This window comes from Euphorbia lathyris, chromosome 8 (genome assembly GCF_963576675.1).
Source record: "Euphorbia lathyris chromosome 8, ddEupLath1.1, whole genome shotgun sequence".
NCBI lineage: Eukaryota > Viridiplantae > Streptophyta > Magnoliopsida > Malpighiales > Euphorbiaceae > Euphorbia > Euphorbia lathyris.
In genome coordinates this window covers 33,675,825-33,702,016 of record NC_088917.1, presented here as the reverse complement: position 1 = coordinate 33,702,016, position 26,192 = coordinate 33,675,825, and the positions used below count along the sequence as shown (strand labels likewise).

Sequence of the window (26,192 nt, the reverse complement as noted above, 5' to 3'; positions counted from 1 at the left end):
AACTTCTCCTCTGTGAATCAAATCCGGGAATCATTCTCCGGTCTCCGCTCGACTCCCTGTAGTAAAAGCAGGGGAGATAGATCTAAGCTTGAGTTCCTTTCCTTCTTTCTCAATTTCCAGATCTCTGCTCATATTTCCTTCTCTTCAATCATAAACAAGGTAATTGTTTTCCACCTCGTTCCATTTTCCATCAGCTTCTCAACATGATTCAATCTTCTTCGAATGGCAGATTCGCCCATAGTTTTGCTCTGTTTCCATAATTTCATCTCCAAATCCGGTTTCTCTAACTGTTCCCTACTTGATTTTATTCACTACTTGCAGAGTAGAAATGGCTGCGGGGGGTTTCGTTAGCCGGGCATTCGAGTCCATGCTTAAGGAATGCTCTGGCAAGAAGTATGCCGATCTTCAGAAAGCTATCCAAACTTATATTGGTTAGTGTCTGGATCTCAACTTTCATACATGTCTCTGTTTCTGATGAATGTTAACTGCATTTTGTTTAATAATGTTTTAATTCATTTCTACGTGAAGTGCCACTGATTTAGCTAGGTTCGCTTCAAAATTTGTGTGTATTGTAATCTCGAGGATTGATTGACTTAACTGAGATTTAAATAAATGATCAGGTTCTCTCTCTTTCTTTCTTGGGTGAGCTTGAAATCCTTTAAGCATTGTATCAAGTTGTTCCTCTTTCTAGAATATGATTGAGCTGTGATAATGTTTAGTCTATTTGTCACCTTTTCCATGTATTAGGATATATGATAGGACTTAACAGTCTCAAGCTTCATTTCTTTTTCTTTCTTCCCCTAACTTTAATTATCAAGCTGGTAGCTTATGCCTTGCATTTTTTTTTTCCAGATGGCACCAAAGTTGCAAGTCAGCAATCTAACTCTGGTGAAACAAACCAAGCAGCTACATTGGCTGGAAATGAGGGGTCTGTATTTGAACATTAAAGATTAATAATAAGCATTTATATCAATCATGCCAGCCTTTTGAAAACCTAAAGCTGAATGTTTACTATTTGGAAAGACCCTCCTTAATCCATTTTGAACTTGAAACTAGAGGGGTCTGCATTTGAACATTAAAGATTAATGGCTTAGCATGTGTATCAATATTGGTCAACCTTGCGAAAACCTAAAGCTGAGTGTTTTCTATTTGGAAAGACCCTCCTAATTCATTTTGAACTTGTTTTTCTGCCTTCCCCTATTAACCTTCCTTTGTTCTATTGGCTTCTCTCTCTCTCTTTCTGTGTGTGTGAACCAAAACTAGTTGTACTTTTGCTGCATATTCTCCCGGCTCACAAGCTCCGACTGTATTTGAGATATGCCCCAATTGTACTTTATATATATATACTTGGAAAAACTCGGCTCTAGGGCTACTTAAGGCTGGTCAAATTGATAAAAATGGTGAATATTTGTGTGTATATTTTGACACATAAAATTAGTTAGCTAACCATTGGGGATTTGAATTAAATTTTGGATTTGTTTGGTCAATATTACTATGTAGTTTCTCTCTAACTGGTATAGTTACCGAATAGTCTCTAAGTCTTTGGATGAATTTATTTCTTCATGCATATAGGATATAATTTCTTATCAGTTGGAGCTTCATAGTGATCACGAACTTTTAACCTTGTACTCGATGCCTGAAAAGTTGAGTTCTAGTAATATAATTCAGAATGTACTGGGGTAATTTAGACGATAGTATGCAGAGCTTCTTGAATATAAGCTAACATTATCTTTTTCTTTGGATTCACTCACGATTTACAGTCCAGTTGAATCTGAAGGTGGAGCTTCAGAATCTGGAATGCCATCCGATCAGTCACAGGCAGCACAAACTCCTGAAGAGGCACATAGTGCTAAGCCAGTGGGCAACCATGGGAACATTACAGCTGCTTTAGCAAATGCTGGGTGCACGCTTGAAGGAGCTGAAGTAGAACTTGTTTTGAATCCACTTCGGCTTGCATTTGAGACGAAGAATCTGAAAGTCATGGAACCTGCATTAGATTGTCTTCATGTATGTTAATTTACCATACTGATATATACCTGTATAGTATTTAGTTTTTTTTTCCCGGATAATGTACTTGTGCGATGGCCTAAATTGGATAAAAAAAAGGCAAAGGTTTTGTGTTTTGTAAATTAATTGTCTATGTTACCGGTGCTGCATTGTCTTTGTTATCTGATGACTTGTAAAATTACAGAAACTCATTGCCTATGATCATTTAGAGGGGGATCCTGGTTTAGAAGGTGGTAAACATGTCCCACTGTTTACTGAAATTCTGAATATGGTTTGCAACTGTGTTGATAATTCATCACCTGACAGGTATATCTATGTGATTGTTTTATTTGATCCTAGGTATGATTTTCTTGATATGTGTTTCATCTTTTTATTCTTGTGTGTAGTACAATTTTGCAAGTACTAAAGGTGCTTCTGACAGCAGTAGCATCTGCGAAGTTTAGAGGTATGTTAGTTTTGGAAAATCAAATTTTGAACATTCATGGTTACTAGAGAAATCTGATATTTGCTTTTCCGTTTATGCGTGCATTACAAATATGCTCTGTTAATATCTCTTTGAACTTTTTGGTGCATTAGCTGTTGATGAAATATGGATAAGTTTGAAACTAGTAAAGAATTTTCTTGGTGTTTTTCGATTTTAATGTGCTTGCTAAATATTGAAATTTGGTAAGATAATTGGAATAACTAAAAGGAACTAGGTTGCAGTTTTCTGGGAGAGCCAGGTGGTTACAAGTTCAAAGTATTTCAAATTCAATAGGTTATAGGGGGATATCCTAGAAAGGTAGGTGGGCTATAAAATTATAATGTAGGAATTTATTTCAGAATAGGAGAAAAGCAGTATAACTAGTATGTATTGTACTAGACAAGGGTTGATACTTGTTTGATATGCTTAAGTAAATGTCTCATGATAAATGGTGTTAATTGGCATACGTTGAGACGATTTACGTTTTTTCAAACAAGGATAGGATTCTTAAAACCATGGTGATTATGATTGTTAATTCGCAAAACCTGGCATAAAAAACAAAATAATGACTAAAAATAGAATCCAATTAAATAACATCAAATCAAAGAAAAGACACATTTGTCCATGATAAGGATACGTTTCTAACAAGAAACACAACCTTACCATAAGATGCTCGACTAATCTCTGATTGACTTCCAATGAAGAATTCTTGATTGACTGGAGTTCTCACCCATTATGTGAATATTGTATTTGAATCTTGACTCTCTAGCACCGGGGTCAAATTTGAAGGCCAAATCTCACCTAGCAAAAAAAAATCATCAAGTGGAGCTGTTGGGTAACAGATTGCTCCTTAAGATGTATAGGTCTATATGAAGCAAATTGATGAGTTGGGGAACATTTGCTCCTTTGGATATCATCTTGGCATGTTAAAAAATATCCTTCAACTTTGTTTTGAAATGTCTACTAATTTGCACTTTCCAGTAAATATCATATGCCTCAATTCAATTTTAACTTGACCACTTCATCTGCTAAGCAAACTTTCTTGCACAATAAGTGAAGACACATTTTTATATACTTCTCCAAAAAATGAGACTTGTTATTAGTATTCTTATTCTCTATGTTGATTTTAATATTATTCTTATTACTTGTGTAAAATTCTTCACCTAATGCAATGTTAAGCTGCTGAAGCACGTGTTTGAACTGCAGTACACGGAGAGCCTTTGCTGGGAGTAATCAGAATATGCTACAATATTGCCTTGCACAGGTTTTTATATCATAGTTACCTGAATGATAATGTGATATCAACTTGGAGTAGCACTTATTTTCTATGGTTTGGATCTGTAGTAAGAGCCCCATAAATCAAGCCACGTCGAAGGCGATGCTGACACAGATGATCAACATTGTATTCAGGAGAATGGAAACTGATCTTGTAAGGAAAACAAATTCTCATAATTGTGTATATATATTTACAACCTGTTAGAAAAGGAGAGAAAATTAGTTGATTGTTCTTAACTAATCAGCCAATAACGTTTACAGCAAACTCAGGTCTCTACTTCATCTGGTTCTGCTGGAAATATGGAATCTACTTTGACAGAGAAATCAAATATAGAAGTTGAAGGTGGTCCTACTTCAGACGCAAGTGAGGAGGGGATGACTTTGGGAGATGCACTGAACCATGTCAAAGAGACATCTCTTGCATCTGTGGAGGAACTTCAGAATCTTGCTGGTGGTGCTGATATCAAGGTATGTCTTTTCATATGCTCTCTGTTTCAACTTTCTTATCATGATAAATTATATATATAGAGATATGTATATATTTTTCTTTTCATTTTGATAAATCCTGTGATCATAGTGCTTGTATTTGGTTATATTGTTAAAAGTTGTTTCCCTACTTTTAGCTAATTACCAAACTGTTGTTTGTTGTTGATGGGGGTCTCATTGTGTAGGTTTATTTTTTGTCTATTCACTGTGTTTTTGGTCACAAAATGATACCTTTTAAATTGTTATACAGGGTTTGGAGGCTGTTCTCGACAAAGCTGTGCATATTGAAGATGGCAAAAAGATAACACGGTATGGACGTGAAGAAAAATTATAGGTTACCTTTTCAAAAGTTTCTTTGTGGGAATGAGCTTTGCAATCTTTCAACTTAATTTAAACTTTCACTCTTATCGTGACTTAAGAGGGATTGACCTGGAGAGTATGACCATTGGACAACGAGATGCTTTACTTGTATTTCGCACCCTTTGCAAGGTAATTGTCAGCACAATATTCATATTGCTATAAGTGCTTTTCATTGCATTCCATTAACTACTTAAATATAATGTTTCTAGATGGGTATGAAGGAAGATAATGATGAAGTTACAACCAAGACAAGGATTTTGTCTCTAGAGCTCTTGCAGGTTGAGCTATGGGTCCCTTACTCTGTTTCTTTGATTTTTTGTTTAAAGTGTAATTTAATAGAGGTTTATCCTAGATTTCTGGTGGCTATAAAAGTCAAGATCTGGTCTGCTCTGTTGTTACTTTTCTGCTTCGTTAGTTATGTTTAGTGGTATTCTATGTTCCATGAAAATTGAGACGAAAACGGATACCTGGAAACAGTTTTTTAAAACCTCTGGGAAATAGAAAGGCATGAAAATATAGGGGTATATGTACAAATCTAAAACTGGAAGGATGCATATAGGGGTATATCTATAAATCTAAAATTTGGAAGGATGCATATGAAATTTTTTAATATATACAATAACAAAATTACTTGCAAGTTACTTAAGAAAAAAAATTGAAGTTTTTTTTTTTTTTTTCCCATTTTTGGAAGTTTGAAGAAGATGATCTAGAAAAACTAAGGATTTAAATTTGACATGATGGATTGATTAAGAGATCAGTTTATGTGCTGGTCTGTTCTGGAAATGCATTGTAATTTAACAATAAAAAAAGTTCCAAATTCTAAAAGATGAGTTTTCAATTTTCTTAAGTTACAGAAACGTGACACAAAAATTTTCATACAATTTTATTAGAGTTTTTCAAATTTCGCAACTTCTCTGAAATGTGGAAACTCTTCAAAATCAAAGTTTCCATGCAACATAGGTGGTTAATTGGCCTTTTAATTCATAACTCAATTCAAGATAAAAAGATGAAGCAACGAAATTATTTGAAGTATTGTGGCACATAAATGATATTTTTTTCAGCTATCTTATCAGTCTAAAAATTACCACGGAGTATACTTGCTGCCAAAAATACTTGTATTTTGTTAGAAATTTGCAATTTATATTCAACAACATATTCTATGCTAAAGATATGGCATATATTAGACTTGTCCTTTTCTCTATCTACAAAGTACAAAATGAGGAAGCAATGAAAGTACTGTGTAAATACTGGAGCCAATTTCTTGTGCATATGGTTTTCTTGTGAATGTTCAATTTTTTCCAACCTCTTTTTTCAGGGTTTGTTGGAAGGAGTTAGCCATGCATTTACGAAGAACTTTCATTTTATTGACTCTGTAAAAGCGTACCTTTCATATGCTTTGTTACGGGCTTCAGTTTCACAGTCTCCTGTCATATTTCAGGTTTACTAAAATCTCTCATTTTTGCATTCAGCAACTGTTTTACTAAATTCTGCTGTGATATTACTATTTCAAGTTTTTTAGTGTGTTTTTCTTTTTGTGGCAGTATGCAACTGGAATTTTCTCTATACTTCTACTGCGGTTCAGAGAGAGTCTTAAAGTATGTGTATAATTTTGATAATATGTATATGCATGCACATATACTTGTCAGCAAATTTCAACTTTGTTACCTGTAAAATCTTTTCAGGGTGAAATTGGAGTCTTCTTTCCTTTGATTATTTTGCGATCATTGGATGGCTCAGAATGTTCTATGAACCAAAAAATAAGCGTTCTTCGGTAATAATGTTATTCTTTTTTGTTTTTGTGTTGAAATTATAGTTTTTGTGTGCCAATGTATGGCTATAAGACTTCCTTGACCATTATTTTGTTATAATCCTATGCCATGTACTTTTGCAGGATGCTTGATAAAGTTTGTAAGGATCCTCAAATGCTTGTTGATGTATATGTAAATTATGACTGCGATCTTGAGGCACCAAACTTATTTGAGCGCATGGTATTATTGAGTTTATGCCATTCTATTCCTTAGTCTTAAGTCTTAACGTTACCTAAATATATTCATATCAGGCAATTAATATGCCCTTATTATTGTCTTCCTTATTATGTAGGTAACTACACTCTCTAAAATTTCTCAAGGGACTCAGAGTCCAGATCCAAATTCTGTTGCTGTATCTCAGACAACTTCAGTTAGAGGGTCATCACTTCAGGTAGATTGACCTGTTGCCTTTTCTTTTTGAGAATTAGCTGAATAATCATAATGGTTCTCTCTGCATTTCGTGCTGCTGACTTGTCAAAAAATGTTAAATGAATTTCTCTTCCTTGATCTTCCCAGTGTCTAGTGAATGTGTTGAAATCACTGGTTGATTGGGAGAAGGTATGTAGAGACTCCGCAAAACAGATTAAAAAGGTTCAGTCTTATGAAGAACTTTCAGCTGGCGACTCTGTTGAGGTAAAGAACAGGGAAGATTTTTCCAATAACTTTGAAAAGGCCAAGGCTCACAAATCTACCATGGAAGCTGCTATTGCAGAGGTGATTGATCTTGTATGATCTTTGCTACTATGATGCAAATGCAAGAATTGTGAACATCTAGAATTATTTGACCTATTGATTTTAGTTCAGTACGGTAATAGCTTGACAATTCTATTGCCTTGCAGTTCAACCGAAAGCCAGCAAAGGGCATAGATTATCTGGTTTCGAATAAATTGTTGGAACATAGTCCTGCTTCAGTTGCCCAATTTCTAAGAAGTACTCCCAATTTGGACAAGGTGGAATTTGTAATCTCATGAATGTATATCTTTTATATGATCTATTTGGATTAACAGTTCTTGAATTTGCAGGCTATGATTGGTGATTATTTAGGTCAACATGAGGATTTTCCCCTTGCTGTCATGCATGCTTATGTCGATTCCATGAAGTTTTCAGAAATGAAATTTGATACAGCACTTCGTGAGTTTCTTAAGGGGTTTCGACTTCCTGGAGAAGCTCAAAAGATTGATCGACTAATGGAAAAGTTTGCAGAAAGGTAAGGAGGTACCTGGGTGCAAATTATAGATATACTATTATAGTTCTCTATGATCTTGATCACTTAAATGACTACTCAATTCTCCGCATAGATTAAATTTTCCATGGTTGAAGTGTAATAGCTTCCATGATTACTCTTGCTAAATCAGCCTTCCCTATTGTATGTCTAGTGCAAGCTGGAAGATTGTGTCATGCATGGAAAATCTTTTATTTTACTCCATTTTCATGAATTAGTTTATGCAATCAGTTTCTGCTTTTCTCTAATTAACATATCATCTTTAACATAATATGTCTCCCTTTTTCCAGTAGAGCTTACTGTTATTCCTTTCTGCTTTGTACTGCCCATGGGTTATGTAGCTGAACAGTTTATACTTTATCAATTGAATTTGACTAGATTGTTTGTGCAAAGTCTGAAAATCTTTTTACTTTGTCTTTTGTGTTTTTATTCTGATAAAATTCAAGTTTTTAGTTATTATCAGGTTGATAAACATGCAGCTCTGGTTAGACCTTACATGATACATGCACCCAACAATTAATCATTTTACTTGTCGATTCTTTTTAGTTAGTAATTCGGTCATTCCTGTGCTCTGCCTATGGCAGATATTGTGCAGATAATCCAGGTCTCTTCAAAAATGCAGATACTGCATATGTTCTTGCATATGCAGTTATAATGTTGAATACTGATGCACATAATCCATTGGTGTGGCCTAAAATGTCCAAGTCAGATTTTATACGTATGAATGCAATGAATGATCCTGAAGATTGTGCACCAACAGCTGTACTTGAAGAGATTTATGATTCCATTGTTAAAGATGAGATAAAACTGAAAGATGAGACAACTGATACTGGGAAAAGCAGACAAAAGCCTGAAAGTGAAGAGAGAGGCCGCCTTGTGAATATTCTAAATCTGGCACTCCCCAAACGAATCTCATCAGCTGATGCCAAATCTCAGAGTGAAACTATAATTAAGAAAACACAGGCAATCTTCCGGAAGCAAGGAGCAAGCAGAGGAATCTTCCATACTGTACAACATATTGACATTGTAAGGCCTATGGTTGAAGCTGTAGGATGGCCATTACTTGCTACATTCTCTGTGACTATGGAGGAAGGTGAGAATAAGCCAAGGGTTGTTCTCTGCATGGAGGGATTCAAAGCTGGAATACACATCACACGTGTTATGAGAATGGATACCATGCGCTATGCTTTCTTAACATCTTTGGTCCGGTAGGGTCCCTTTTTAGCATTACTTTATTTCTTTCTACCTTCTTTTTCTTTTGATGTCTTCAGTACTTTTAACACTCTGCTTCCAACTTTGCTTTTTCATCAGCTAACACTTGTGTTAGTCTTTTCATTTTCAATCATTACCTTAAATTTTAACGATCATGGTATTGAGCTTGTGCGTTTGTTTGTTCAGATTTACTTTTTTGCATGCACCAAAGGAAATGCGAACTAAAAATGTAGAAGCACTGCGAACTTTACTTTCATTGAGTGACTCAGAAGCTGATTGCCTCCAAGACACATGGAATGCAGTTTTGGAATGTGTCTCTCGTCTTGAATTTATTTCTTCAACTCCTTCTGTTGCTGCTACTGTTATGCAAGGATCAAATCAGATATCCAAGGATGCGCTTCTTCTGTCCTTAAGAGAGTTGGCTGGGAAACCTGCTGAACAGGTTTTTGTCAATAGTGTCAAATTACCAAGTGGTTCAGTTGTGGAATTCTTCACTGCACTCTGTGGTGTATCAGCTGAAGAGTTAAAACAGACTCCTGCTCGTGTATTCAGTTTGCAGAAGCTTGTTGAGATCAGCTATTACAATATGGCTCGTATACGCTTGGTATGTCCTTCGCTTAATAAATTCTTTTATGTGATTGCATTGAAAAAGTGACCATGTTATAGGGAATGGTATTTGTTGTGATTTGTGCTGCACATTAATGTTCCTGTTGTATATAATTGCTGTATTCAAGCCATGTTTTTTTCCACCTGCTCTCATGCCATCTTTTAGTGAAGGGGTTGTAGGGTATTGTAGTTGGCTTATTGAAGATGTTTCATTGCTCTAATGATTATGCCAATTCTCCATATCCATAATTCATAATAATTTTCATTTTCTTCTAGTATGATCTGAGAAGGTTTAGATGATTTTGTTTCGATTCTCAATATCATCAGATCTGTCTCAGCTACTTCTGCTTTCTGCTTACCGTAAGCCCTATAGGTTTAGTAATTGTGTGGTTCCTGCTGTATAATAGTCATCTTTAAACTGCAGATGTCATCACTTTTAAACTCCGGATGATGGGTTGATAGTTTTGACTATTATTAGTATGAATCATGGTCTTCAATTTTCACATGTCATTCATATATTCATAGTTATTAAAGGCGTGCCTAAGGCGCGCCTTTGGCACATGGCGCAGGCTTAGCGCCATGACATCCCCATGGCGTGGCGCGCGCCTGGGGCGCCATTTTGCGCCAAGGGGCAGTTTTATGGTTTTTTTTTTATAGTTACATAGAACAAGTGTTCTGAACTGTCCCAAATGAGAAAAAAACATATTAAAAAGGAAGAGAGATTATAGGTTTGAATTAATTAGAAGAGGAAGAGACAGTTAGAAGAGGAAGCGACAGTCTTATTATAAGGGGAAGAAGTTTAGTAGAACAAAGCACAGAAAACGAATCAACAGAAACAAAGCAGCCACCGGGAATTCAAATTCAACTGGAGTGATGAATTTTTGGAGAGTTTTGATCAGGACTAGAACTTAGGATTTAGTATTCAACTTTACCTTTCTAACATGGGGTTTATTTTGCATTTTAAAATTTATTTACCCTTGAGCATATTGTCATGATTTAGAATTCATTGCCTAAGCACTTACAAAAACAAAAATTATAAAACTTGCATTTTTGGCACTTACGAAAACAAAAATTATAAAACTTACATAAAAATGCAATGAATACTAAATCATGACAATACTCTCAAGGGTAAATAAATTTCAAAATGCAAAATAAACCCCATGTTAGAAAGCTAAAGTTGAATACGAAATACTAAGTTCTACTCCTGATCAAAACTCTCCAAATTCATCACTAATTCGAATTCCCTTTGGCTGCTTTGTTTCTGTTTGACGTTTTCTGTGTTTTGTTCTACTAAACTTCTGCCTCTTATAATAAGACTCGCTTCCTCTAACTGTCCCTTCCTCTTCTAATTAATTCAAACGTATAATCTCTCATCCTTTTAAAATTTGTTTTTTTTTTTCTCATTTGGAACCCTTCATAACACTTGTTCCAGATATGTGACCGTCAAAAAAGCCATAAAACTACCTCTATGTCACCAAACTGCGCCTTGGTGTGCCTTTGGCAACTGCCCCTTGGCATGCCATGGGGGTGTCATGGCGCTAAGGCCTGCAGCAAAGGCGCGCCTTTAATAGCTATGATCACGGGCCCTCTGAACTTGGCCAGAAAAACCGATTTGCCCCCTGAACTTTAAGTTGTCTAGTTAACCCATTGAACTTGCTTACAATGATTTATTGGCCCCCTAAACTTGCTTTAAATGACATATTGCCCCCCTGAAGTAATTACAATGATCTATTAGCCCCTTGAACTTGCTTAAAGTTATTCATGTTTTAACTTGTCCAAACCTCTTCTTGTTCTGCCACTTGGACTTAGGGAGCTAATGAGACATTTTAAGCAAGTTCAGGGGGCTAGCAAGACACCTTAAAGTTTAGGGGGCTAATCAGTTTTTTTGGCCAAGTTCAGGCCCCTAATGTATTAAGCCTTAAATTTATGTAAAAAGACTCAGAGGATTTACATATTTGAAATCTATTATGTTCCCATAAGATGTTACTTTTGCTTCTAGTTTAGTAGAATTCCGGTTCTTGAAAATCTTTAGTCTTCTCATTTTGTTATTTTTTTTACGGTTCAAAAAGACTTGTAGAACAATTAATATTTTTTATTCAATAAAGAATTTTCAAAATTCTCTATATATTAAATCTCTCCTTGTGTGTGTGTGTGTCTCTCTCTCTCTCTCTCTATATATATATATATATATATATATATATATATATATATATATATATAATAGATGTTATTTTTGTTCATTTGATTGTGTAATTGATTACACTTAATTTGTGAAAGTCAGCTTACTTCAGTTTGGGGTTAAAAAGCATTCATTGTCCTTGAATTCTTTAATTTACGTTACTAAAATGCTTACGCTTCAATTTCGGGTTTTAGAAAATTCCTTTTTGATAATCACCGTCCGCTCTTTCTATCGAAGTCGTTATGTGGTGTTTTAGTTTGCAAATAATATTAATGTCATCACAATTTGTTACTCATAAAAAACGAAAAAACTAATAGAATTAAAAATGATAGAAACTTAGAAAGAAGGGTTAATTCCAAAAGAAAAAACTGTTGAGGACTGGTTTTTTTGTTGTCAAAACCAGAATCGCTTGTCAACATTTGCAAAATCGAGGACTTTTGGGTTGAGATTGCCAATTTGGCTGTTAACGACATCAAAATGAAAGCTTTCAAGAATTAAAGTTGTTTAGTATCACATTTACTATGGAACCACATTTTCCAAACATTAACTTTCTCTCTCCTCACCAAACAACATTTAAATGACCTCAAAACTAAAAAGCTGAAGAATTAAAGTTGCTTAGAATTTCATTAAATTCCTGAAAATTTTCATTTTGAGGTTGTTAACGGCCAAATTGGCAATGTCAACAAGCACGGTCCATGGTTTTGACAAAAAAAAACCAGTGTAATCAAAAGTTTTTTTTTTTTTTGAATTAACCCTAGAAAAAAAGCAGAAAAGCTCAATTTTTTATAGGGTACCTCAATTTAATAAAGATGGGGATTTCCGTTTTTTTTTTAATTCTTTTTTTTTTTCTTGTAAAAAACTATGATGACGTAAAAGTAGATGAACAAACTAGGATGCTTGTAAACACTCCGGTGAAAAGTGGCTTGTGATGGTCAAAGAGGATTTTTTTGAAAGCAAAATAGAAGCATAAGATATTAGTGGCACAAATTAAATTTTTGGACTTCGGTGAAATGTTACCTAAAGTTTAGGGACTGTGAGTGCTTATAACCCCTTTAACTTGTTAAATACACTTTTTAAATCAATAAAATCAAGGAAAATCAACTTAATTATCTTTTATTTGAGTGGCCATTAGAATTAAAAAATAATAATAATATCTACATAATGTTAGAAGCAATTTATAAGTAATCTCATACGATGATCCTTAATTCATTAAACATATGTAAATTAAATAATATTGTCTCTGAAACACAAGTTTGCTTTTAGCAATTTGCTTGTGTGATATATCACCTTATAACTCTTTATCTTGATATTTTATGATTTATCTCAGATTTCTGTTTTAAATCTCTACAATTTTCCATGCTTTCTTTCAAACGATATTGATATATTAATTGATATACATACCCTTTCTGATGTGTCCATAATTTTGAGACCTTGATATGGATATTTAAGTATTTGGTAGGAAGTGCACTGTGTAGTATATTAGATGATATACACGTGCCTTTTCCTGGTATTGTGGCTATTAGCTACTGCTACTTCTCCATCTGCTAGGCTGCTACTGTGGCTTATCTGTTTCTCTGATGTCTTTAATACAACATCGTTGCATATGTTGGTCATACAGTCTTGGAACCAGACTCCAGACTCATCAGGTCAGGAACTGGACCAAGAACCGGTTTAGTACAGTGGTTCACTTTTTGATTTCTGTGTTACCTCAAGATCATTTCTGTATGATCTCATATATGTTCTTTCTAATTCTGTTTGATCATTTTTGGCTGGTCAAATTGATTGAAGAAACTTACCTGCCAGGTAATGCTAGATTGCCAGTTCACTGAAGTCTTACAAACTCCGGTCTCCATGCATTTATGTAAATAATGGCTAGATGACGTGTCACTTCTCAATGGGCTTAAACTGTGCTTAAATTAAAATTGTCTCTCTGGGCATTTATGTTTCCACTGTCAAACTTCTATTTTTGTCGTTTTTGGTTCATATATTGTTGCATATTCTGAACTGGGAATGTTGGAATGATATTCTGTTGCTTGCCATATATTCCATTCTGTATTTTATTGACTAGAAAGTTCTCTTTTGATATGTTTTCTAGGTCTGGGCTCAAATATGGTCTGTCCTTGCGAATCATTTTATTTCTGCGGGGAGCCACCATGATGAGAAAATTGCCATGTATGCCATTGATTCTCTACGGCAGCTTGGTATGAAGTATCTGGAGCGAGATGAGCTTTCCAATTTCACTTTCCAGAATGACATTTTGAAACCATTTGTTGTTCTTATGCGGAATAGTCGAAGTGATTCTATAAGGAGACTGATTGTTGACTGTATTGTTCAAGTATGCCAACTCTGCTTTGCTGGATTTTGTTTTTTCGAAATGATTGTTAAACTGAACAATTTCTATATTAATGTTGTACATTCTGCCTTATTAAATTTCTGGTGTCACTGCAGATGATTAAATCAAAAGTTGGAAGTATAAAATCTGGATGGCGTAGTGTTTTTATGATTTTCACGGCAGCTGCAGATGATGAACTGGAATCTATTGTGGAAAGTGCCTTTGAAAATGTTGAGCAGGGTAGGAAAGTGATTTCATCTTTGTAACGTGGTTGCTTATCTTCATTTCACGTTTCTTTATTCTTTTTATTTTGGCATATCTAATACCTTAGGCATTTGCAGTTGTCTTGGAACACTTTGATCAGGTTGTTGGAGATTGTTTCATGGACTGTGTTAACTGTCTTATAAGGTTTGCTAACAACAAAAGATCTCACCGTATAAGTTTGAAGGCTATTGCTCTTCTTCGGATATGTGAGGATCGTCTGGCAGAGGTTTGTTTGAAGGCTAATACTCTTGTCAATTAATTGATTTTTGATGGTCACTTTGCTTTTAAGTTTTAATAAGTAACTGTACTTTGCTTGTAACCACCTTGGGATGATTGAAGTAAAGGCCATCATCTGGAAAATTGACAAATTTTGAACAAAATACTCAAAATAAAGCACCGCCAGAATACCCCTTAAAAGCCTTTTTATGACTACATACTGCTTCGATCCAGCGTAATAAGATTGCTAACCTCGTCTGGTTCTGTTGTCCAATTTTCATCTGAGTTGTGGTATGTTTGTGTTTTGGCATGCAAAAATATACATAAAAGGGGGGAAAAAATCTTGCAAGTATTTATTCGAAATCTTAAATGATCACTTGGTACACAAATCTGATTATATCCTACTTATGAGAGCAAGATAGTGTGTAGGCAAGGATAGATATAGTAATATGATAAGGAGCATCTATAGATGGATAAATTAAAAAAAAAAAAAACCTAAATTATCAAGTGGTAGATAATGGAAAGAGTTGGAGCCACTCACCTGTGTGTGTGGGGGATTTGCAGGAAATTGAAATGTAAGAAAATGAACATGATACTGCTTAATAGGTAAAAAAATGTGTTAAAAAGATGATTAGAAGCCCTGTTATTAGAAAAAGCTTATAAATTTCCATATTTGTTCTACCAACTTGTTTGTCAATTAGCTTAGTTTTTCAGAACTAAAACTTTGACTGATCTTTTCTAGTCTTATGATAATTTAAACTGCCTTTTAGTATCTTTCTTTTCATTGACATATAATATGCGTTCCTACTGCATTTGAGTTCCCTTAAACGAACCACAATCTGAAATAGAATCCAACTAAGCCTACACCCCATGAAAAGCATTTGAGTTCCTATGCTCTTCTACCCCTACCTGCATTCCTTTTAACTTGTCTGCCCGTGATGAATTTCATGTAAATTTTAATTATTTTCCTCCACCTTTTCCTTCCCTCTTTGTCTGTATGCATTGAAACAGCATTTTAATTGGAAAAATTAGATCAACACTCCCAGTTTTTTCTTAAACGACTCAAGTGTTGCAATTGCTTTTGTTTCGCAGGGGACTTTATTTTCTTCCATTAACTGGTTGTTTGATTGACTCAATTGTTTTAAATGTTTGCTATTTTAGGGCCGTATACCTGGTGGAACTCTGAAAAATTAGATCAACACTCCCCTGCGAAACATTTAACTGGAACACTCCCAGTTTTTTCTTAAACGACTCAAGTGTTGCAATTGCTTTTGTTTCGCAGGGGACTTTATTTTCTTCCATTAACTGGTTGTTTGATTGACTCAATTGTTTTAAATGTTTGCTATTTTAGGGCCGTATACCTGGTGGAACTCTGAAACCCATTGATGATAATGTTGATCTCACTTTTGATGTGACTGAGCATTATTGGTTTCCAATGCTAGCTGGTTTATCAGATTTAACATCAGATACAAGACATGAAGTCAGAAGCTGTGCACTAGAAGTTCTGTTTGATTTATTGAATGAGAGAGGTAGTAAGTTTTCATCATCATTTTGGGAGAGCATTTTCCACCGTGTCTTGTTTCCCATTTTTGATCATGTGAGACATGCTGGAAAAGAAAGCTTAGTCTCATCTGACGAGGAGTGGTTTCGAGAAACGAGCATTCATTCACTTCAGCTGCTGTGCAACCTCTTTAACACATTTTACAAGGTACATATGAGCTGCTTTTTCTTCTTATTTTAACAAATCTTTCTATACTGTTTGTGGTATTTAAAAACGTACTTGCTATCCTCATTATGAAAGACAGGTCGTAATTTGTTTCAGATTCTTCTGATGATACACAACTAATAGCTCTTAATTTATTGCATTTGGAAAAACTAATATTTCTTAATTGTTTAAAAAAAACACAAATATTACTTAGCATCCCAAATTCTTTAGTCAATTTGAAGAAACTGACTGTTCTGCCACGACTTATCTGGCTAAAAGTGTCAATTTCCGTGTGTAGAAAAACTACAGTGAAAAAGAATGATATTATATCTTTTTCTTTTTTGAAGAATAATATTATATCTTCTATTAGAATCATACAAGCATAGTTGTTAAATCGAGATTTGACTCATGACTCGAAATCTCATTTTGCAAATCAGGACTCGTGAATCGAATCGAATCTTAAGATTCGGATCAAATTCAAAATGCTATACAACAACAACAACAACAACAACAACAACAAAGCCTTAGTCCCGAAATGATTCGGGGTCTGCTAACATGAACCATCATATAAAACAGTGAAATCAAGTCGTGTCAGCGACACAAATTCGCTCCCTCCACTCCGTCCTATCCACTACCATATTTTCCTCAATTCCCAGTAAACTCATATCACTCTCGATCACCCTCCTCCAAGTTTGCTTAGGTCTTCCCTTACCCCTCACCACTACATCCCTTTGCCACTCTTCGGTTCTCCTAACCGGCGCATCAAGCGCTCTACGTCTCACATGGCCAAACCACCTTAGTCGGTTTTCTCTCATTTTATTCTCAATAGATGTGACCCCTACTTTTGTCCTAATTATTTCATTACTCACCCGATCCTTTCTCGTATGACCACACATCCATCTCAACATACGCATCTCCGCCACCGACATCTTATGGATGTGGCAGTGTTTCACTGCCCAACACTCCGTACCATATAACAATACTGGTCTAATTGCCATCCGGTAGGATTTTCCCTTCAATCTATTAGGCATGCCGGGGTCACAAAGGAAACCCGTAGCACTCTTCCACTTCGACCAACCAGCTTTAATCCTATGAGCAACATCTCCATCTACTTCTCCATCCGTTTGGATAATAGATCCTAAATACCGGAAGCAATCCGAGGCCTGAACAACTCTCCCATCTAGGGTGATTGTCCCTGCCTCCCTACTCCTATGGCCGCTAAACTTACACTCGAAATATTCTGTCTTACTTCGGCTCAACTTAAAGCCTCTAGATTCTAGAGTTTGTCTCCATAGTTCCAACTTCCTCTCCACTCCTTCTTTCGTCTCATCAAACACAATATCATCTGCATGCACCATGGTATACCATCTTGAAGTGAACTTGTTAGTTCATCCATAACGATGGCAAAAAGAAATGAGCTTAGTGCGGAACCTTGATGCACTCCAATCGTAATAGGAAACTCTTCAGTCTTCCCAACATTAGTACGTACACTCGTGCATGCTCCCTCATACATGTCCTTTATGATGTCAATATATTTCCGTGAAATGCCTTTCCTTGTCAAGGCCCACCAAAGTACTTCCCTTGGTACCTTATCATATGCTTTCTCCAAGTCAATGAAAACCATATGCAAGTCTTTCTTCTTATTTCGATAGTGCTCCATTAATTGTCTCATTAGATGGATGGCTTCCATGGTTGATCTTCCCGGCATAAAGCCAAATTGGTTTTCCGAGATCTTCACCGTCCTCCTTAGCCTTTGTTCGATCACTCGCTCCCAAAGTTTCATAGTGTGACTCATTAATTTGATTCCCCGATAGTTGGCACAATCTTGGACATCGCCTTTGTTCTTATACAAAGGGATTAAGATACTTTTCCTCCATTCTGATGGCATCTTATTGTTTCTCCAAATTTTGTTGAAGAACGTCGTCAACCATTCGATTCCTCTTTCTCCCAAACATCTCCAAATCTCAACAGGGATGCCATCAGGTCCTACTGCTTTCTTCAACTTCATCTTGCTTAATGCCATTTTGACTCCACCCTTTTGAATTCTCCGCAGGCATTCATGATTTATCTTTAAAATATTAACCATATTTAACTTTAAATATTAGTCCAAAAATGCAATTGTAATGTCTAAACAGAAATTATATCAAGTTATAAAAGAAAATAGAGACAGACAGAACATAGAAAATAGAAAGAATAGAGAGTAGAAGAAGATAATAACAAATAAATAGAAAAGAAGAGGGAAGGTTTTGGAATTTGTAAAGTGAAGAGTCATCTAATTGGAACTATTTGTGTTTCATAACTTCTGTACGTTTTTTTTGTTTTTGTAAAGTGAATAGTCACCTTCTTCTGCTGTACGTTTTTTAGTTGTTAAAAATTGATTTTTTTTTAATGGTGGCCTGAATCGACCGAATAGGGTGACTCGGCCGATTCATGAAGCTTCCGAGTCGTACCATAGATGCGACTCGAATTTTTCCTGAATCGTGCGACTCGTACGATTCTAACAACTATGCATACAAGTATTTATACTAGTGTCTACAACTAAACAAGGAAAGCTAATCCCTTATGATTAAGCTAACTGTGTGTTGTGATAGATATGCTATTTACACTTTTTCAACCATTGACCAAAACATTATATTCAGTTTTAATTTCACCACAAAAAGCTGTAAAAGTGAGAAAATAATTCAGAACAATGTTTCATTATAAAGCCAAGTGGTTCGAGAATAACCTTCCACAAAAGTAGCAAAATACTTGAAACTAGGTTTAGCAACAAGACATGGTTCCTAACATCAGAATGTACTTATTCAAAGGCAAATTTGCCCTCTTAATTACTTGTGGGGAAAAAGATAAATGATGTTTTGCAAACTGACAAGACTCACAATCTAAATTAGATAAATTCTGAAACCGAGGACGCAATTTCTTGAAAAGAGGTGGATATAGATGCCCTAACCGACAATGTTCATCAAAAGAAGTGGAGATATTGGGACAGGCAATAGATCTAGGAGTGTTAGGTATCCAACACCTAGAGACTTCAGATTTCCGTCCTCTAACAATAATCTGCTTCGACAGAAGATCCTGAATCAAACAATGGTCGGGACAAAAATGAGATAGTACAGTTTACTCACAAATATCAAATTAAAAACAAGCCTAGGTACATAAAGAACAAACGAAAGAGAGACTGAAGGAATTGAGGTGACAGTGCCAGAACCAATGATAGACAAAGATGTTCCATCAGTTAGGGTGACATGTAATGGCCACATTTTAGATAGAGAAGAGAAAATATTAGGATTACTTGACATATGATCTGTGACATCAGAACCAATGACCCATTTTGAAGATGATGAAATGTGCACTTAGTTGAGTTACCTGACTCGACAATGACAGCAATAGACGGAGAAAAATGTTGTGAAGCTAGCGTGTCTTGGTATTTAGCAAATTCATGGCAAGTATTAGACTTTATTCTCGTTTGACATATCAACAATTCCCAAACCTCAACAGTCAGAAAAAAAACCAATGGAAGGCAGTATGTTTTTCACATGAAAAACCCACACAACTGAAACCCAAGTAGAACACAATGAACAACCAAACAGATCCAGAAGCTCAACAAATTTAGTAGCCAAACAAAAGATGGAGGCCTGAAAAATAAAAGAGAACTTTATTGGTTTGCCAATCCACAAAAGAAACGTTTCCAAAACCAGAAATTGATCGGATATTCTCACTATACGGAGGGAGACGAAGTAGGAGGAACCAACTGGAGGTTGAAGGATGCGCCATTACTTGCCAGCGCATCAGCTGCTTGTGGTGGCATGTGAGAGTCACTCGCGTGTCAGACGGTCGCCGGATTTATGCAGACGCAGCTCGGAGCAAGGGCATCCTTCCGGGGTGGGTGGTGTGACTAAAATAAGATTGGAACCTCAGGTCCCCAATTGTGTGCTCACTATGTTAGCTGTAAAGAAGCAGAATAATTTGAACAAACACAAAACTCACAAGGGAAGCTCTGATACCATGTAGAAACACTATACTGAAAGAGAATAGTCTTATATCTTCTATTAGAATCATACAGGTACTTATACAAGTGTCTATAGCTAAACAAGGAAAGTAATGAATGCCTATGATATGCTAATAATCCCTATGATTAAGCTAATTATTTTCTGTAACAAATATGCTATTTACATTTGTAACCGCAACAACGTGAAACCATCACTTTTCACTAAATTTTAAGTTACTGGTCCATGCGTTCTCAATGCTTGTTCCATCTGAATGTTGAATAATTTCTCGAGTCCACCACTAACAAAACCATGTCTTCTCAAGGATAATTGATTGTTATATTTTCTCAAAATCACTACGGGCCATTATGCTCTCAATATAACTTATGTTGCTCCTTTACTTGAGATTTTGTGAGATCTATACTTGGATTAGTCCTTGAGTTTAAGTTTACAAAGTTCAATGTTCCATCTGTTTCTTTCCTATGAAGAAATTTAAAAAGCTTGATGTTTGAAATTGAGGGACACTAATAACAAAATGAACTGACTATTAAGCCATTGAACTATTTGATTTTGCTCTATTGAACCCTCAAACTTCAATTTTGTTACATTAAATCCTCAAAATTCTATTTTTAATTATGTTTACCCTCAATTTTTTTATTTAAATTTCATTTATGTGTCACTCTTATCTAAAATCATAGAGTCCTCAATTTTTTTTATTTTATGTAATATTGAAGACTTCTCTAGCAGTGATGATATGTTGAAAACTTCCTCAATGTACTTCAAAATGAAAGCTTAAGGGCTAAATAACCAAATAAAAGGTTCAAGGGTGTAATAGAACAAAACCTCAAAGTTAGAGGCTTAACAATGAGATTTTTATGCTCTCTCTCTCTCTCTCTCTCTCTCTCGGTAATAGAACAATAAGGTGGGAATACTGATGGTACTTTTGAGGATGTTAGACTTGAGTATTATGAGAAGGATGTGCGAGGATTGCACCCAATTTTTCCTCATGGTTTTATATCTTTTTCAGTGGATTATAAATATTAACGGTTAGCAGTTTGAGAAAATTATATTTTGACAATGCAAAGGAAATATCATGTCTTTTGAAATTGATTCTCTTCTGCAGGAGGTATCCTTCATGTTGCCTCCACTCCTCGGTTTGCTTCTTGACTGTGCGAAAAAGACAGATCAGACTGTGGTTTCCATCTCTTTGGGTGCATTAGTACATCTCATAGAAGTTGGAGGTCACCAGTTTAGTGAGAGTGACTGGGACACATTATTGAAAAGCATAAGGTATTATCTTGGTTCTTTTTTAGTTTGGTGAAAATCTCTCGTAATCAATTTATGACTAATCAGTTTTATTTTGGGTCATTAGGGATGCTTCATACACAACACAACCTCTTGAGTTGCTTAATGCTTTGACCTTCGAGAACCCAAAAACCACTGCAGTGCCTGTTACGGATTCAGAGGTCATGACAGTTGATGTTGGAGATAACAATCTCTCTGATGTTGATCATAGACAGGAATTGGGGTCACAGAGCAATCTTGATGGATCAGAAGGTTGGTCTGCCTGATCTTAAGATTGAATAGAGAGCATAGTTCATGCAGCACTATGGCTAGTGTTATCATAGTATACAATACATGACCTTATGCCTAAGGTGGACAAACAACAACAACAACAACAAAGCCTTAGTCCCGAAATTATTCGGGGTCGGCTAACATGAACCATCATATAAAACCGTGAAATCAAGTCGTGTCGGCGACATAAATTCTCTCCCTCCACTCCCTCCTATCCACTACCATATTTTCCTCAATCCCCAATAAACTCATATCACTCTTGATCACCCTCTTCCAAGTTTGCTTAGGTCTTCCCCACCCCTCACCATTACATCCCTTTGCCACTCTTCAGTCCTCCTAACCGGCGCATCAAGCGCTCTTCGTCTTACATGGCCAAACCACCTTAGTCGGTTTTCCCTTATTTTATTCTCAATAGATGTAACCCCTACTTTTTTCCTAATTATTTCATTACTCACCCGATCCTTTCTCGTATGACCACACATCCATCTCAACATACGCATCTCTGCCACCGACATCTTATGAATGTGGACAAAACCGACATTCATAAGGTGGACAAAAGAAGAAAATAGAATTTCATAAAAATTAAAAAGATTGGGACAGTAACTCAGGAGGCTAGCTTCTGGAGTTGGGTGAGGCTTAGGTTCCCAGTTTAGGAAGAAGATGAGAATGTCAAGGCACTGATGAATTTTTAGATTATCACAAGTCTTGAGCATGCATTTTGTATAAATTGATAGAATACTGTTCAAATGGACTATTATCACAAGTTGTCTTGAGCATGCATTTTGTATATAGTGCTGATTATTATGCCATCTATGCTATCATGTTCAAGCTGGATATGCTTATTCTTGCAGGTCTTCCTTCACCATCAGGAAAAACTGATAAACCTGTTGAAGCTGCTGGTCTGCAAAGGAGTCAGACTTTGGGTCAGAAGTTAATGGGGAACATGATGGATAATCTCTTCATGAGGACTTTTACCTCCAAATCAAAAGCCCGTGCTTCTGATGTGTCAGTACCATCCTCTCCAGTTAAGGTACTTCTTACCTTATTTCCCTCTAAATTCTAATAAAGAAAAAATCAAAAGTCCAGAAGCTGAAATTAATTTAGGAGTCCTAATAAGATCAGCTTCTATTTTCAATCTAATAGTCCATTTGTCTACTGTTTGGTAGTTTCAATCTTCTTCTCTGTATTTGTTTTCTGTTCTTATCACTTCTATTTTCAGATTTGGCACTTCTGATACGGTTGGCTGCTTTCTTTTTGTATGTTCTTTACCTTGCATTGTACATACAAAGAGTATAGATAAATTGCTGAAGAGATAATATGGAAGGGAGAGACTAATCACTCATCATAGAAGGGTTAAAAAGCCTGATCTTGTACATGCTAAAGGCTTTCTAATAATACTGCATAGAGACTTGTGTGTTTAAATAGTTTTGCTAATACGGACTTTGTTTACAGCCCAGTTAAACTTTTAGGTGTATAATTTTTTTTACAGATAAACCTAATGATAAATGCACACAACTGTCACCATTTGTAGCTTTTCATATATTTGTCTTTTCTACCATTCTCAGAATCTTTATTTGTCTCAACTCCATGCCATTTAGGTCCCTGATGCCTCGGAATCTGATCCCAAAGATGAGGAGAGTCCGTTGATGGCAACTATTAGGGGCAAGTGCATCACTCAATTGTTACTTCTTGGTGCTATTGATAGCATTCAGGTATTAATCGATTTCTTCTATATGCTGATGCTGCAGCTTCTGCTCTTTTATTTCATCTCTTTACAAGCAATATCAGATCTTTCCATTCAAATTAATTGATTTCTCAATTTGAGATTTTGTTCCTTCAAGCCTGAGAGTCCATCTATTAGAGAAGTCTTGTCAAATCCATATCACTATGATTTATTTAGTCTTATTTAATGCATGTGATGTGGGGTGAGGCTGAGGGAGTAAAAGTGGAAGATATTTGTATCTTGTGTACCATGTTAGTTTATTTCTTTTTTAATTACAATTTCATTCTAACATTTTCAGAAAAAGTATTGGAGCAAGCTAGGAGCATCTCAAAAGATTGGTATAATGGATATTTTATTATCCACATTGGAGTTTGCTGCTTCATACAATTCATATCCAAATCTCAGAATGCAAATGCATCACATTCCTGTTGAGAGGTTGGTCACAATTATGCCCCTTCCTTCCTGTATTGGAGTTTTATTTTAAAGAATGACTTTTGGAAGAAATTTGTACGGTAAGTAATTCATCTTTTTTGACAGGCCTCCTTTAAACCTTCTTCGTCAAGAATTAGCAGGGACTACCATATATCTGGATGTGCTACAGAAAACAACTTCAGATGTTCATTCCAAGGAGCAAGTTTTGGATTCCAGTGCATCTGAGGATGTTAATGTCACTTCAACTCAAAATGGTTCAAGCTTCAAAGAAGATGAGAGGCTTGAAGGAATAGCAGAAGAAAAATTGGTTTCTTTCTGTGAACAGATACTGAAGGAAGCATCTGATCTCCAGTCCACTGTGGGGGAGACTACCAATATGGATGTGCATCGAGTTCTGGAATTACGCTCGCCAATCATTGTTAAGGTATAGATGTCTCCTATATGTTCAAATATTTTGGGAGTCCAACTTGCCTGTGTAGTTTGGATAATATTGCAGTATCTGACTTTTGAAGTGTATATCGCATGATTGTGTTGCTGTTAAAGAAGTATTGCCTCTTTACCCCATTCAATATTTCTCTTCATTGCCACCTCACTAGATGATTAATACTCCATTTTTTTGTATGTTGTATAAGGTTTTTCTTCAGGACCAACAAAGTGTTAACTAAGCTATTAAATGGATTCATTTACCCTTAATAATTTTCTTCTAAAGCTCTAGTTTTCATGCCAAATCCTCTTTCTTAATTATTATGGCCTAATTATAGGAGTGTTTACATTAATACTAAATCTCTCTCTTTGTGTAAACAAGGGCAAATTTGAGGGGGGAAAATGCCAAAAGTGCATAGGTAATATAAAACATGTAAAAATGAACAAATTGATCAACCTTAAAAGTTATAATTAAAAAACCGAGGGAGTATGATTTCATATCAGCATCTGAAGATGCAGTGCCATTTAGATTCATTTTTTTCACATGTAACTTACCATCAGTGCTGTAACTGGAAAATGTTTGAACAACATCGTCATCTTACTTGAGTTCCTCCCAGCTGTTGATTGTTTATCTCTTTTTAAAGCTCAAGGCTTCAAGCAATTAGAATGTTCCTTTGGTATGCGAAAGAATTGGGTTTCTTTTTCTTTCTCTGTTTGGGGGCAGAGGAAGTCCCAAATTCTACTGGTATTTTGCTTGGTAGAAATCTTTCTGATCATGGTTTGATCTATAAAATGAAGCTTAATAAGCAAAGTCCACTTTGTAATCCTCTTGAGTTTTTGACTCATGCATATCACTGGTTTTTGGGCACACAAGTTGTTCATTTGTATTTCTGTGGACATGCATTTTCCTTGATCTCATTTAAGATGTCGACAGAATGATGAGAGTGTTTTCAAAAGATTGATTTGCTGTTTTGATGTTTCAGGTGCTTAAAAGCATGTCCTTTATGAACAACCAGATCTTTACAAGACATTTGAGAGACTTCTATCCTTTGCTCACAAAACTTGTGTGCTGTGATCAGGTATTTCCCAGTTCTAGATATGTAGGGAAAGCAGATTTGCTTCAGTTGGTACAATTAAAATGCAACCAATGCTTCTGAAATTCAGGCACTCTGTTTTGCATGGGTAGTGTTGAGTCACCAAGCATATATAAGCGTGTGCTTTGAACTGAGTGATGAATATCTTCAATCCATTACGGGTGGAAAAGCTTAATTAGATCATTTCCCTTTGAAATTGTGGGTGTCAAAACAAGTTATTGTGTCATAATCGTATTTGTGATCTATATTTCTACATGATTGATTATATATGATATAAATGAAACAAAAATGATAATAGTGCCACATGAGTGTTTTTTATAAATAGTGTTATCGTGTCAAAAATTGACAATCTTATTTGAAATATCTTGATTTTAGATATGAAACCATATGGTGTAGTATTTGTTGGAAAGCTAATACATCCTGCCATTTGCTTGCAGATGGACATTCGTGGAGCACTAGGAGATCTTTTCCGGATGCAGTTAAAAGCTCTATTGCCTTGAGAATATTTAATATTCTGTGGTCTAGACCAAGGATTTTTAGTAACTATGCACATTCCAAAGGTGTCGATCCCAGATTTTTTTAGCTAATTTTCAGTACATTTCCATACCTACATATGAATTTCTGATTAAGTGCCTAGGCTCGTAAATGCCATTGTTTTAGTGTAAAGAATTTAGAAAGAGGAAAGGAAATATAGGAATTGCATTTTTGTAAATTTAGTCTCTGATCTATGGAAATTATTCTCAAGTTCTTCAAGAAGAATCAGACAAAATTTAGAACTATCATGAATATGTATTGCACCTCGTATAAAGTAGAATTCTTTCAATATT

At 35.6% G+C, this 26,192-nt stretch overlaps 1 protein-coding gene across 2 annotated transcripts; it reads left to right on the top strand.

Moving 5' to 3' along the window:
• On the top strand, positions 1-26,192 carry LOC136202903 (brefeldin A-inhibited guanine nucleotide-exchange protein 5). Of its 2 annotated transcripts, none has more exons than XM_065993885.1 (34): positions 1-159; positions 322-431; positions 853-928; positions 1,761-2,007; positions 2,192-2,313; positions 2,394-2,452; positions 3,677-3,734; positions 3,815-3,899; positions 4,016-4,213; positions 4,482-4,540; positions 4,651-4,720; positions 4,801-4,869; positions 5,907-6,029; positions 6,133-6,186; positions 6,274-6,362; positions 6,483-6,579; positions 6,692-6,790; positions 6,916-7,113; positions 7,239-7,349; positions 7,422-7,606; positions 8,206-8,829; positions 9,020-9,437; positions 13,714-13,953; positions 14,067-14,190; positions 14,292-14,440; positions 15,782-16,138; positions 21,242-21,408; positions 21,491-21,675; positions 22,545-22,723; positions 23,292-23,405; positions 23,715-23,851; positions 23,954-24,272; positions 25,255-25,350; positions 25,803-26,192. In XM_065993885.1, exons 2-34 carry the CDS (start codon positions 329-331, stop codon positions 25,863-25,865), a joined length of 5,274 nt encoding a protein of 1,757 aa, XP_065849957.1. In that variant the 5' UTR covers positions 1-159; positions 322-328; the 3' UTR covers positions 25,866-26,192. The 2 variants fall into 2 exon arrangements, with proteins under 2 accessions (XP_065849957.1, XP_065849956.1); XM_065993884.1 differs by having other exon boundaries at positions 4,007-4,213.

Excerpts from the sequence above, each read along its gene's own strand:
- LOC136202903 (XM_065993884.1), top strand. The coding sequence starts at position 329 with ATGGCTGCGGGGGGTTTCGTTAGCCGGGCATTCGAGTCCATGCTTAAG. Across the intron at positions 6,187-6,273 it reads GGTTCAGAGAGAGTCTTAAA|GGTGAAATTGGAGTCTTCTT; the intron begins GTATGTGTATAA and ends AAATCTTTTCAG. Across the intron at positions 13,954-14,066 it reads TTGTTGACTGTATTGTTCAA|ATGATTAAATCAAAAGTTGG; the intron begins GTATGCCAACTC and ends GTGTCACTGCAG.